Source organism: Sus scrofa, chromosome 18 (assembly GCF_054392235.1).
Source record: "Sus scrofa isolate SSC_HxYL_T2T_F1_AM1 chromosome 18, Sscrofa_HxYL_maternal_Yorkshire_Landrace_v2.0, whole genome shotgun sequence".
NCBI classification, from domain to species: domain Eukaryota; kingdom Metazoa; phylum Chordata; class Mammalia; order Artiodactyla; family Suidae; genus Sus; species Sus scrofa.
In genome coordinates, this window is record NC_139400.1 from 63,285,353 (window position 1) to 63,298,028 (window position 12,676).

The 12,676-nt window shown below is 39.8% G+C and overlaps 1 protein-coding gene across 9 annotated transcripts in view; it reads right to left on the reverse strand.

Moving 5' to 3' along the window:
• CDK13 (cyclin dependent kinase 13) overlaps window positions 1-12,676 on the reverse strand; it is a 120,400-nt gene that overhangs the window by 9,699 nt on the left and 98,025 nt on the right. For all 9 annotated transcript variants that reach the window (XM_085004887.1, XM_085004883.1, XM_085004886.1 and 6 more), the window contains 2 exons: window positions 5,737-5,853; window positions 4,869-5,000 (listed from right to left, as the gene is read on the reverse strand). In XM_085004887.1, coding sequence (XP_084861013.1) covers window positions 4,869-5,000; window positions 5,737-5,853 — 249 coding nt within the window. The remainder of the gene's footprint in view (window positions 1-4,868; window positions 5,001-5,736; window positions 5,854-12,676) is intronic.

Below are 12,676 nucleotides of genomic sequence, written 5' to 3' on the forward strand. Positions count from 1 at the left end.
GAGAGAGAAAGAGAGTGAGGTGAGATCTGCAACCTTAGCCTCTGCTGGGGTTATTCTGAACTCAGACCTCCGGCAGTCCTGCAGAGACTGCGTTTCGTCCGGCCTGATGTTCAGGAATGCACTGCTCTTGTGGGGAAGTCCCATGAGAGGCAAGCAAGGAAATCCACCCAAAAGGGCTTCTGTCCCCTCCCACAAGTTAAAGGTGAGAGGTGCTTCACGGATGATCTCAGCACTCAATTCTAGGAAACATCACCCAACAAAGAGCTAAAGAGGACAGGTTAGTGACGTGCACTCTTAGATGTACCAGGAACCTTCTGCAGGACAACCAAATTTTTTAACACACTTTCCTAAAGGCTCACGCGCTGGCTCTGCCACTCACTCACTGTGTCCCATTAGGCAAGTAACTTGACCTCTGTGCCTCAGTTTCCTTATCTTTAAAAATGAGGTTAACAGTAGGATAGCTACCCTGTGGGTAGAGGCATACACAGTAACAGATGCAGGCACGTGGACCTCTCAAGAGGAAGCAGTCCACGTGTGCTTCATCAATCGGGTAGTTTACAACTTTTTATCTAATCCTAACATGAAATGTTTAGTCTAATGACATCTGATCACACTTATGAATTAGTGCTTTTTACTTGCTTTAAAGAAAAAATAAAATTATAGACAAGGTGCTGGTCTCATCCACTTTGCAGAAATACACACGTTCTTAAAAATAAAATACATCAAAAAAGTTTGACAGGACATCTAATACAATTACTTCCTTTTTTTTTTTTTTTTTTTTTTGGTTATTCCTAAAAAATGGAGAGAGCAACAGTTTAACACATGCAGGTATTTCCCAAAGGAAACATTCTTTCATGTAACTACCCATTACATAGAACAAAATAAAGAGGATGTTATACTGCTTATACAGCTTTCTATTTAAATATCAGATCAATATCACGCTAATTTTAACCTGATTATTTTAAGTGATATAACTAACAAAGATGTATCTCATAATTTATTACTGGTTTACAGAATGTTTATCAAAATGTACTATGTTTATTTCTACGGGAAAAATGTAGTCAGGTGTGTCCTGACAAAAATTAAGGGAATTCAGGCGACGTCTTTGACAGTATGAGCAGAGTCCCTATTAGGTTATGTGGCAAACGTTTCCCACAAATCAAATGGATACATCTACAGTTCCAAGATTTTGCCAAAAACAGGTATTTTTTAAATATAATAAAAAACAATTTAGCACTGAAAGTACATGTCTATTTCCAAACTTCTCAGGACACTGGATTTAAAAAAGATAACAAGTGTAAGAGGAAATCACATAATAAGTATTGGTAAAGCTTCTTTATTTTTCTCAAAACTTGAAAAACTAAATGATTAATGGCTGGGTAAGAAATCTTTTGGTTAAGTCCTGCGGCTTCCGATTCTGTATCATCACGAAAATTAAAGGAGAAAGAACCTTAAGCTGATATCTGAAAGGTCATTACAGTAATTTCTGATGACAGGTCACTATGATTTGGGGGAAACAATGCAGAAGAAGCTCCAAGAACTCAGTGATTTAACTCTAACAGAACCCCACCCAGTCTCAAATGCTTATTTACAAGGGTACTTCTAAAATTTTTTAAATTACGATTAATGTGGAACTATGCCTCATTCTAGAATAAGTAATCGTAATTGATAGATATGCAAATTACTTGAGGAAAAAATCTCAGCTCTATTCCATTAAGGTTGCATCTCCAACGAATTTATTAACTTTTTCTTCTTCTGTAAACTGAAATATGCACTACTAGCACGTGCAATAATTTAATCAAGACGAAAAAAGCGCTTTGTGGTCAGAGGAAATTTTTTTAATTAAAGCTCCATTTATATATTATATATTTATTGTCCTTTAAATAAGGACAACAGGGTTATCAAAGTAATACTTTTAGGAATAAAAATAGGCTTGGAGTTCCCATCGTGGCGCAGTGGTTAACGAATTCGACTAGGAACCATGAGCTTGAGGGTTCGATCCTTGGCCTTGCTCAGTGGGTTAAGGATCCGGCAGTTGCCGTGAGCTGTGGTGTAGGTTGCAGATGTGGCTTGGATCCCACGTTGCTCTGGCGTAGGCTGGCGGCTACAACTCTCATTAGACCCCTAGCCTGGGAACCTCCATATGCTGCGAGAAGCGGCCCTAGGAAAGGCAAAAGACCAAAAAAAAGAATAAAAATAGGCTACATTAAAAACCTGCAGAAGCAATGTAAGTTCACCAAAACAAAAACAAAAACAATGTCCAATCGTTGAAAAGTCTGTTCACACATTTTCTAAGTGAATAAAGGTGACTGAATCAAATGCCAAGATATTTTGATTCCACTAGACACATTTAAAAGATGAAGTAACTGCTCCATTAAAGTGTTAACCCTTAACATACACAGAATATTACATCTTTTGCAACTATTTGTACCCTTGATTTTTTGTTGGAAGTGCTCGGGGCCAAGGGGTCAAACCCGAGGTGCAGAGTTGCAGTTGCGACCTGTGCCACAGCTGCAGCAGACGGAATTTAAAATGTGCAGAATTCTTCCATGTGGACCAAAAGATTAACTTAGTACTACCAATAATGGGAGGAAAATGACATTATATTCCTCTTGATGTGATACAGCAGGAAGCACACATCACTACACTAGGCAATATTCTTGCCAAAGAAAACAAACAAAAACACTCTAATTACTGGTTACTCTAATTCTGATCACAAGAAAGTAATTAAAGCCAGACTGTAGAATGTTTTACAAAACAGCCAGCTCTTCAAAAATGTCAGTGTCATGAAGTCTTCTCCAGAGACTAAAGAGACATGACAACTAAATGAAATGTATGGGCTTCGAATAAATTCTTCATCCAAAGAAAACCAAACCAACCAAACCAACCAAACAAAAAAAACACAAGCTATCAAGGAAATTACTGGGCCAATTTGAATATGAACTACTAGATATTACAATATTAAATTTCTTAAGCTTTATAATGATACTGTAGTTATACAGAATACAGTCCTAGGTCTAAGAGATAGCACAGTGAATTATTTATAAATGAAGTGTCACTTCTACAATATAATTTTCAAATAGGTTCAGGCAAAAGATTACACAGAGTAACAAATCAGATTTATAGATCAGTGAGGGCTGAGTCTGGGGGAAGGACATGTGACTACCTGCTGTACTAGTCTTCCTATTTTCCTATTTAGAGTTGAAGTTTTTCCCAAATCAAAAGTTTAAAAAAATTCTTTAAAAGGGTATGTAGGCCAAAGTTTCACGACTACTGCTACATACTGATAAGCAAAATATCTATGAAACACTTCAACAGCAAATGATTCGGGTCCCTCAACAGGTCAGATGATAGGGCCTTTTTTCTTCTTAACCAATCCCACAAAGGCTATTCCTCTACAGTAGAAACTTAGGATGGATATGATATGGTCTCTTAGAAATACAGTGAGACCCATCTAAGGAACTAAGTGGAATAACCAGGATTTTGCAATTAGCACCTGGTAAAAGCCCAGGTCTGTTCATTCACAACATGCTAACTGTTATTACAGGGACATACTTATTATTACTATTATAGAGACAGGCTTCCTGTTATGACACTGATCATCGTTTTAAAAATTACCAAGAAAATCCCCACAGATTTCCTAGATCCTACCAAGGAGAACTAGTGGACTATTCTGCCCCCTTCCCCTTCCCTGAATCAACCCCAGAGAAATTACAGGAGCCAGAGGGAGTAAAGGTTCAAGAATCCAGCTATTCTGGCTCCCAAACTCTAGGCATCCCCTTCCAAACAACTCATTCTAAACAGGCTTTTGATACTAATGATACTAATATTCTTTTACTCAGTGGTAAGAATTTTCTATTCTATAATATACTGAGGAGTATTTCAGAACCTCTTTTTGTCATTGAACTAAATAACTTGAATTTGAGAGCTGGCTCCACCCTTGACTAGATTTGTATTCTTGGGCAAGTTTCTTAACCTCTTTGAGCCTGCTTCCTCCTCTGCAAAATGGTGATAAAGGAGTTCCCATCGTAGCTCAGCGGAAATGAATCTGACTAGTATTCATGAGGACGCAGGTTCGATTCCTGGCCTCAGTGGATTTAAGGATCCGGCGCTGCTGTGAGCTGTGGTGTAGGTCGCAGATGTGGCTCATATCCTGCATTGCTGTGGCTGTGGTGTAGGCTGGCAGCTGCAGCCCGATTTGACCCCTAGCCTGGGAATCTCCATATGCCACAGGTGTGGCCCTAAAAGGAAAAAAAAAAAAAAAAGGTGATAATAATACCCACCTGATAAGATTGTAAGATTAATACATGAAAAATACTTAGCATAAAACTCAAAAATTTTAGCTATAGCAACTAGTAGTGTTAGAAGCAGTACCACAATAATAGCAGCAGCAGTAACATTTAGAGATGAAACATAGGAATAAAATTAGCTAGAGGAAGGCTGCTTTTGCTGGGCCTTTCCTATAGGCAGCTGAACACTGAGCAGGGTTCTGCATTCTAGATACGCAAATCTTGTATACGACGGCTATTTTTTTCTAACGGCCGAACCCACGGCAAATGAAAGTTCTTGGGCTGGGATGAGATCCAAGCTGCAGCTGTGACCTGCGCCACAGCTGCGGCAATGCCAGATCCTTAACCCACTACATCAGCCCAGGGACTGAACCCGTGCTACCACAGAGACAACACGGGAACCCTTAACCTGCTGCAGCACAGTGGGAACTCTCTGCTAGTGTATTCTATTGCTTTTCATTACTCTTTCTTTTTCGACCTAACTCATCATGGAACAGCTTCAGACAGTCACAAACAGATGTTATTAAAACGGCCTAGATTCTGTATGTAAGGGATCTAATACAGTAAAAAGTCACTTACTCGGGTGGAGGCATTTTTGAGGGTTCCACATCCCGTAGGAACTCACACTGAAGAGCCTGCTCTGCAGTACAGCGCTTACTGGGGTCCAAGGCGAGCATGTAATCAAATAAGTCTAGTGCGGCTGCAGGAATACTGGCATGAGAGGATTACAGAGGTCATGCATGGTTTTTGACAGTTTAATGTTTCTTTAGAAGCTTATTTTAAATATTTGCATTTTATAATACATTTGTGATACCTATACCAATAAATTCTGAATCTTCCCTTGAAGAAATATTTATTTGTACATAATTTTGAAACTATTATTCTAAATAACTTGAACATCGGCAAACAATAGTAATTTTATTACTCTATGGGGCAATTTGCTGTTTTTTGGTTTGTTTCTTTTTGTTTTTTTTGGCTGCACCCGTGGCATGTGGAAGTTCCCAGGCCAGGAATCCAATCTGCGCCACAGCAGCGACCAAGGCCACAGCAGTGACAATGCCAGATCCTTAGCCCAGTGCACCACAAGGGAACTTTGACAATTTGCTGTTTTAACATAAATTGAAAACTGGACAGAAAAGTTTCCTACAACAAAATAAACGAGACCAAGTAACTTGACAACTATTTCATTAAGCATTTAAATGATATTATTAAAGGTCTTTCAGGTAAACACTAAAGCAGACGCACAACTCCAAATCACTGATTTCATAATGATGGTAAAATGGTCATTTGCATATAGCAAAGGGAATCTCAAAATTAAACGACACAGAAGAATTGCAATAGGTCTACCTTAGGTCAACAGAGGCTAGAGTGACATTTAAGAATTCTCAAGAAATAACTTTTTTAAAAAGATCAATGCAATATGGATGTTTAAGCATCCCCTTCTTACAAAACAAATTCTTCTCTTAACTTTCGACGATACTGCTTCTTTGGTTTCATAGTGTTGAAATACGGTAGTTTGATGACATCTGGCCACACTGCAGGACAGGGACTCCCACATATACGGCTAAACAACATACAAAAAAAGGTACATCAGTACCAACTACAGAGAAAAATAAGACATCAACAGCTATACAAAACATCAACTCATTTTTAAATACAAAGAAGCCGAAGTCCTGATACACTGAAGGAGGAGTTTCATTACACATTTTAGTCGTCCCAATTCATCGCTTGTTTTAAGAGAATTTATTTTCAGTGAATGTTCCTAACACTCCAGACAACCCAGCTTCTAGAGAGAAAACCTTCCTATTTGCAAAACCTAATCTTAAAAACATAGGCAACATTCAAAATACGCTGACCATATTTTGTACCAAAATTTAAAATTTTTATGCCAATAAATTAAGGAACTATAGTTTAATACGTCTTTCTCTGATTTTATAGGTACCTATCATCACTTTTTCTCACGAATATAATGAAGTTTGCAATTATAGCAGAGAAGATATCCTACACTTAAGAAACTAACTGAAAAAAAAAAATGATCTAATAAAGAAAAAATTAAAAAAAAAAAAAAAAATAGGAGTTCCCGTAGTGGCGCAGTGGTTAACGAACCCGACTAGGAACCATGAGGTTGCAGGTTCAGTCCCTGGCCTTGCTCAGTGGGTTAACGATCCGGCGTTGCTGTGAGCTATGGTGTAGGTTGCAGACGCGGCTCGGATCCTGCATTGCTGTGGCTCTGACGTAGGCCGGTGGCTACAGCTCCGATTCGACCCCTAGCCTGGGAACCTCCACATGCCGAGGGAGCAGCCCAAAGAAATAGCAAAAAGAAAAAAAAAAGAAATAAAGAAAGAAATGATCTAATAAAAAAAAATTAAAAAAAAAACTAACTGAATTATAAAAATCGCTGCTAAATTCAATTGACAGGAGGAACTTTTTTTATATAAGCAACATTCTTGAAACATAAAAGTTCTTCAATTTTAGTAGTGTCACTGACTTCAAGGGATTTAGAAATTTTAGCAGCTTTACTCTGTTTATCCATATCTTGAAAGCCTTATTTTTATATTAATTAGTAAGCACCTGTTTTGGTAAACTGAAAAAAATGCTATAAACTATTTGGTAAAACGTAGATGAAAAATTGGTTTAAAATGCTTTAGTACACTGAATCTCAAGAATAAATGTACATTATACATAAAATTATCAGCTGGTCTTCATACATTAAATAAAAGTCCATGCATCACTAAAAGTAAAAATATTCTATACATACACAAATATAAATGCATGCACCCGTGTGTATAAGCAAGTGATGACTCAAGTTGCCAGACGTTCTTCAGCAGAGTTTAAGAATGCTACGTCAGAATCACGTTTACGCAAGACAACCTCTCGTTTTTTAAGCTACGTCACTGAAATGGTACTTTGTTTCAACATAATTTCAGATTTTTGTAAATCCAGGTTTTCTAAAAGGTATTAAGTTCTTACTCGTTGCACATGCCTGCCTCTTCTTCCTAACAACCTCCTCAACAGAAAAAAGGCCAAACTCAGAAGCATGGCCTCTCTATGAGCAGGTCCCAAACTGGCTGCATAAATCTACCACACAAACATAAGCAACTACAGCCAGGCAGATTGATGTGCTCTATAACAGACATGTAAAATACACTCTGGAACAAAGAAAATGAAGCTCCCAACCATACTTTAGAAAAGGAAGGAGAATCTCTCAACTACAGAAACAAGAAAATGTACTCGAGTTAGAGAAGGCGTGCACGATTTTGTCTACAACTCCAGGGTAAGTAAACACAGTAGAAAAAGGAAAAAGAGAAATGCTAGTGGCAGAGAGATGTGCCCAGGCATGCAAGTGGCCAAGCACAGACATTCAGGAAGGAGACTACGGGAATCAGCACAGACGGAATTCGGGGCTCAGGGAGGCTTGGCCCGACGCACAGACGGGGCTCAGACAGTACAGTTCCAGGTGGGAGTCTGCCTACTTATGATGAAGAGAATCTGACAACAAACTTTAGGAATAAATCCTGTCTGTGTGGCGTTGGTGAAATTACACTGCTTTAGAATCTGTTCCTCTTTTGTAAAATAGAGATAAATTTTACTTGGGAGCTATGAAATTAAATGAGCTGGCGTCTGGTTCTCGTTAATAACCTTATAATAAAAATGAGTTTCATTATCTCTTAGCTAAAGAGTTGTGTGTGTTCTGGGAAGACAGCGGAGTGGTGAAGTTATCATCTAACTGGTAGCAGCACAGAAGATGGAACAGACATTCTAGGACGTGACAGCAGTTGATAACTGTGTATCAGCAAAATCAGGGCCCAGTGGCTAATCAGCCATCCCCAAATCATTTACTGAAGACATTTTGCAATGTATCATATGCTAAATCCCCAAACACCTGAGGTCTGTTTTGGGAATCTATTTTGACCTACTGATTTATCTACGCTGGTATAAAAATATATCATATCATAGCTTTATTTATTTATTTATTTATTTATTGTCTTTTTTTTTTGCTATTTCTTGGGCCGCTCCTGCGGCATATGGAGGTTCCCAGGCTAGGGGTTTAATCAGAGCTGTGGCCACCAGCCTACGCCAGAGCCACAGCAACGCGGGATCCGAGCCGCGTCTGCAACCTACACCACAGCTCACGGCAACGCCGGATCGTTAACCCACTGAGCAAGGGCAGGGACCGAACCCGCAACCTCATGGTTCCTAGTCGGATTCGTTAACCAATGCGCCACGACGGGAACTCCCAGCTTTATATTTTTATAAGACTTACAGGATAAAACCCTCTATCTACACACTCCTAATTATTCTTTTCAGAATTTCCTTACAGAAGAATTATAGAACCATACTGTCACACTCAAAAAGTAAGAGAGTCCTATTTGGATTCTGAATTTATAAATTTAGACAGGACTGCTACCTTTACAAAGTCTAATATTTCAATTGTTATATTTCCTTTGGTTTCATACAGGCATTTTATTGCACCTTGCGGATATTATGTTTTTGGGTTTTTTTTTAACGAATTTCAGGTTTGTGGCGACCCTGCGAGTCTTTTGGTGCCATTTTTCCAACAGCATTTACTCATTTTGTGTCTCTGTGTCACATCTTAGTAATTCTCACAGTATTTCAAACCCTCCCGCAAAAGACTGTAACTCGCTGGTTACAGTGATGGTTATTATTTTTTGCAATAAAGTATTTTAAAATTAGGGCATATACACATAGTGCTATTTGCACATCGAGTAGACCACAGCGCGGTGTAAACATAACTATATGCTCTGGGAGCCAAAAAAAGGGCGACTCACTTTACTTAGATATTTGCTTTACTGTGGCAGCCTGTAACCAAACCCTCAACCTCTCTAAGGTTTACTTACACAAATTCTTCAATAAGATCTTGCATATTCCTTTTTATGGGTTTTACGCTTTGCTTTTTTGAGTGAGTTCCTATCCCTGTTATAGAAAATGGTCAAAATGTGACATATGCCCTCTGAGACCCTCTGGTTCCCAACAGTATTTTAATAGTTGCTTCTCTGAGGTCACCAAGTTTATTATTGTCACCTATAATCAGAATTGACCTGTTTTCAAACACGTATGCCCTTTATCGTGGTACAGTACATCACGCGGCAATTTCCACACAGTACGAAAACACTAGTGATGGCACACACTACAAGGTGATTCTGATTGGTTTCTGGTTTCTCCGGGGGTACTTTCACTGTTTACCTCCGGGAAAGATGATGTTTGATTTGAGAACCAAAACACACAGTAAAGACACTCACGGTCACACACAAATTGACATATATATCCTGTTCAGCATTCATTTGTCCCTTCTTACTATGGGTTTCATTTTTGTGACTTTTAAATTTTATTTATTTAAATTTTGTCTTTTTAGGACCATACCCACAGCATATCTAAGTTCCCAGGTTAGGGGTCAAATTGGAGCTACAGCTGCTGGCCTCCACCACAGCCACAGCAACACCAGATCCAAGCTGTGTCTGTGACCTACACTGCAGCTCACAGTAACGCCAGATCCTTAACCCACTGAGAAAGGCCAGCGATCCAACCCACGTCCTCATGGATACTAGTGGGGTTCACTACCACTGAGCCACAATGGAACTCCGGCCTTTATATTCTAAAACAATACTTTATTTTTATTTATTTATTCATTTTTTTGTCTTTTCTAGGGCCGCACTGGCGGCACATGGAGCTTCCCAGGCTAGGGGTCCAATCGGAACTGTAGCCTCCAGCCTACACACAGCCACAGCAACACCACCAGATCCAAGCTGTGTCTGTGACCCACACCACAGCTCACGGCCTAAAAGGACACCTTCTTTAGTTCTATCCATTTGATTTTCAGAACCTCTAGTAAAATAATCATCATCTACATTGTCTTCCCTGGGTTACTAATGTCATGAATTATACTAAGAGATTTCCTAATACCCAGACGTTCTTACATTCAAAAGAGAAACAACTCTTGGGCCTCACAAAAGGAGCATCACCTTAGTGGGACACTGTATTCTACTTTTACTTGGTACACAGCAACAGCTGGCAGCGGCGGCATCCCAAGACCACCGGGTGTCCTCTAGCTCTTCGGGGCCTAGCAGGTCAAAGGCAGCATCAGGACATTATTCACCCCTTCCAATGTGTTGACTTTGCACTGATGGCATTAGGTCAATGGTGGGAAAAACTGCTGGGACCTTAGTAGGATTTGAGGTCATGGCACCGACTATTCACAGTGAATACTCTTTATTACAACACAATCTTGATGGCGGGGGCTGGGGGGTAGGGGGTAATTTCCCTTAAGAATGTACTTGTTGAGGAGTTCCTGTTGTGGTGCAGGGGAAATGAATCCAACTAGGAAGCATGAGCTGCAGGTTCGATCCCTGGCCTCACTCAGTGGGTTAAGGATGCAGCGTTGCCATGAACTGTGGTGTAGGTCACAGATGCGGCTCGGATCTGATGCTGCTGGAGCTGTGGTGCAGGCCTGCGGCTAGAGCTCTGATTAGACCCCTAACCTGGGAATCTCCATATGCTGTGGGTGCGGCCCTAAAAAGCAAATAAATAAATAAATAGCAACCATCATGTTTAAAAAAAAAACAAAAAGAATGTACTTGTTGAAGCCGAAGAATTATTGATGATACTCAAGTCTTACACTTGAGTACACACCTTTTTAAGAGTCTTAGTGATGAAACAGAAGATACTCATAAAGCACATCTACTGCACAATAAAACGACAGTTATCCTGAGAAGCACTTGTGCAATATTTGAGTTGCAAGCTGGAGTAGCTGCCTTTTTTCAAGAACCAAATCACCATTTTCATCTGTAAGAACTAACAAACCATGGGCATTCAGACTTGGGCATCTGCTAGACATTTCTATAAACAGGAACAAGTCATCTTGTTCCTGCAACTGCTGTACTTATTCTCAATTATAAAATTTGAGCTTTCAAGAAAAATTAAAATACTAAAAGGCTTCTACCTATACCATGAACCTGACAGCTTCAAAATGAACAACTACTTTCCTGATAAGATTAATGGTCATAATAAATGCTATACAATGAAATGTTACATTTAGCAGATCTACTCAATTCAGGGCTCCAGAATTGCTCAAATGACCAGTGTGTAATGTTACAAAATCATCACAGGTAGAAAATCCACTCAGAGTGTAAGATGCACAAATGGATTTCACTGTGTTAGAACACAGAATACGCTGTTTGAGACGCACATTAAACTAAACTCTAAAAAACCGCCACTTAGCTCACTTCCTAGAAGAACGTGCACAATTATCTGAAGACTGCTGAGAACAGCGAATCACGGATGTTTATCCAGGTATCACAGATCACGGATGTGTACCCGTATGTTTATTAAGCCAGACATGAAAAGATTTGCAAAAACGTAAAACAACATTATTCGCTTCACCAACACTTACTTTAGTTTGGAAAACAAACTTTTTACAATTAAAACTGCTAACATACTGTTTTTAGATGAACTAATAAATATTTTTAATTCTCAGTTTTAAATATCAACAGATACAAGCAACATAAACAAGCTCCTGGGATCTTTCACCATCTTTAAGAGTGTTAAGTTCTGAGACCAAAGAGGTTAAGGCGCACCTGTCTACAGAGTGTTCTATGCGACTGATTTACAAAGGCAGACGTGCTTCACTTTTTACACTAGGACAGTTTTCCTTCTTGCCTACACCCTCCGACAACCAAATCCTACGCCCTTCAGGCTGTGAAAACTTGCCCTGTTGACCTCCTGGGCCTGAGACGTTGTGCACGGGTATGAGGGCAGGGAGGAGAGCGCCTTCTCATTCCAAATCCACCTGTAATTCTTCCGTGACTGTATTTTCTTTCATAAGCAATGTACATCGTGTGATATACACAGGTTCCTTCGCTGGCTGCCAGAAGGCTGAGAATTAAAAGTGTGACATTTTTGCCCTCATTCATCCCTTTTTGTCCCTGCCCGTGTTTTTCACTCTCTCTGCCATCGCTTTTTTAATCCCCGCTTCTTATCACTAACCTGCCTAACCTTGACCCCTGTGGTGTCAAGTTCTCTGAGACAGATTCTGGCCAGCATGACCGCCATGCATACGTATTTGCACAAGCACATCCTCGACGGCCTCATTCCAGAGGCTTCGGATTGGGAAACATGCCAGCATTCCCACAAATAAAATGAAGGGAAGAAGTAGGTATTAGGGAACTTAAACTGATTCAATGTTTACAACATGATGCATTTTCCGTGTCCAGCTTTACGTGTGAAGAAAGAAACGTGCAGCGTTAAGGACCCAACCCTAACTCACGACAGCAGGAAGTAGCTGAGCTGGCATTAGAACCGAGGCCCGTGGGACTCCAAAGCCCACCCCGTCCTGTATATTCTGCTGCCTCCTTCAAATCTCTTTCACCAGA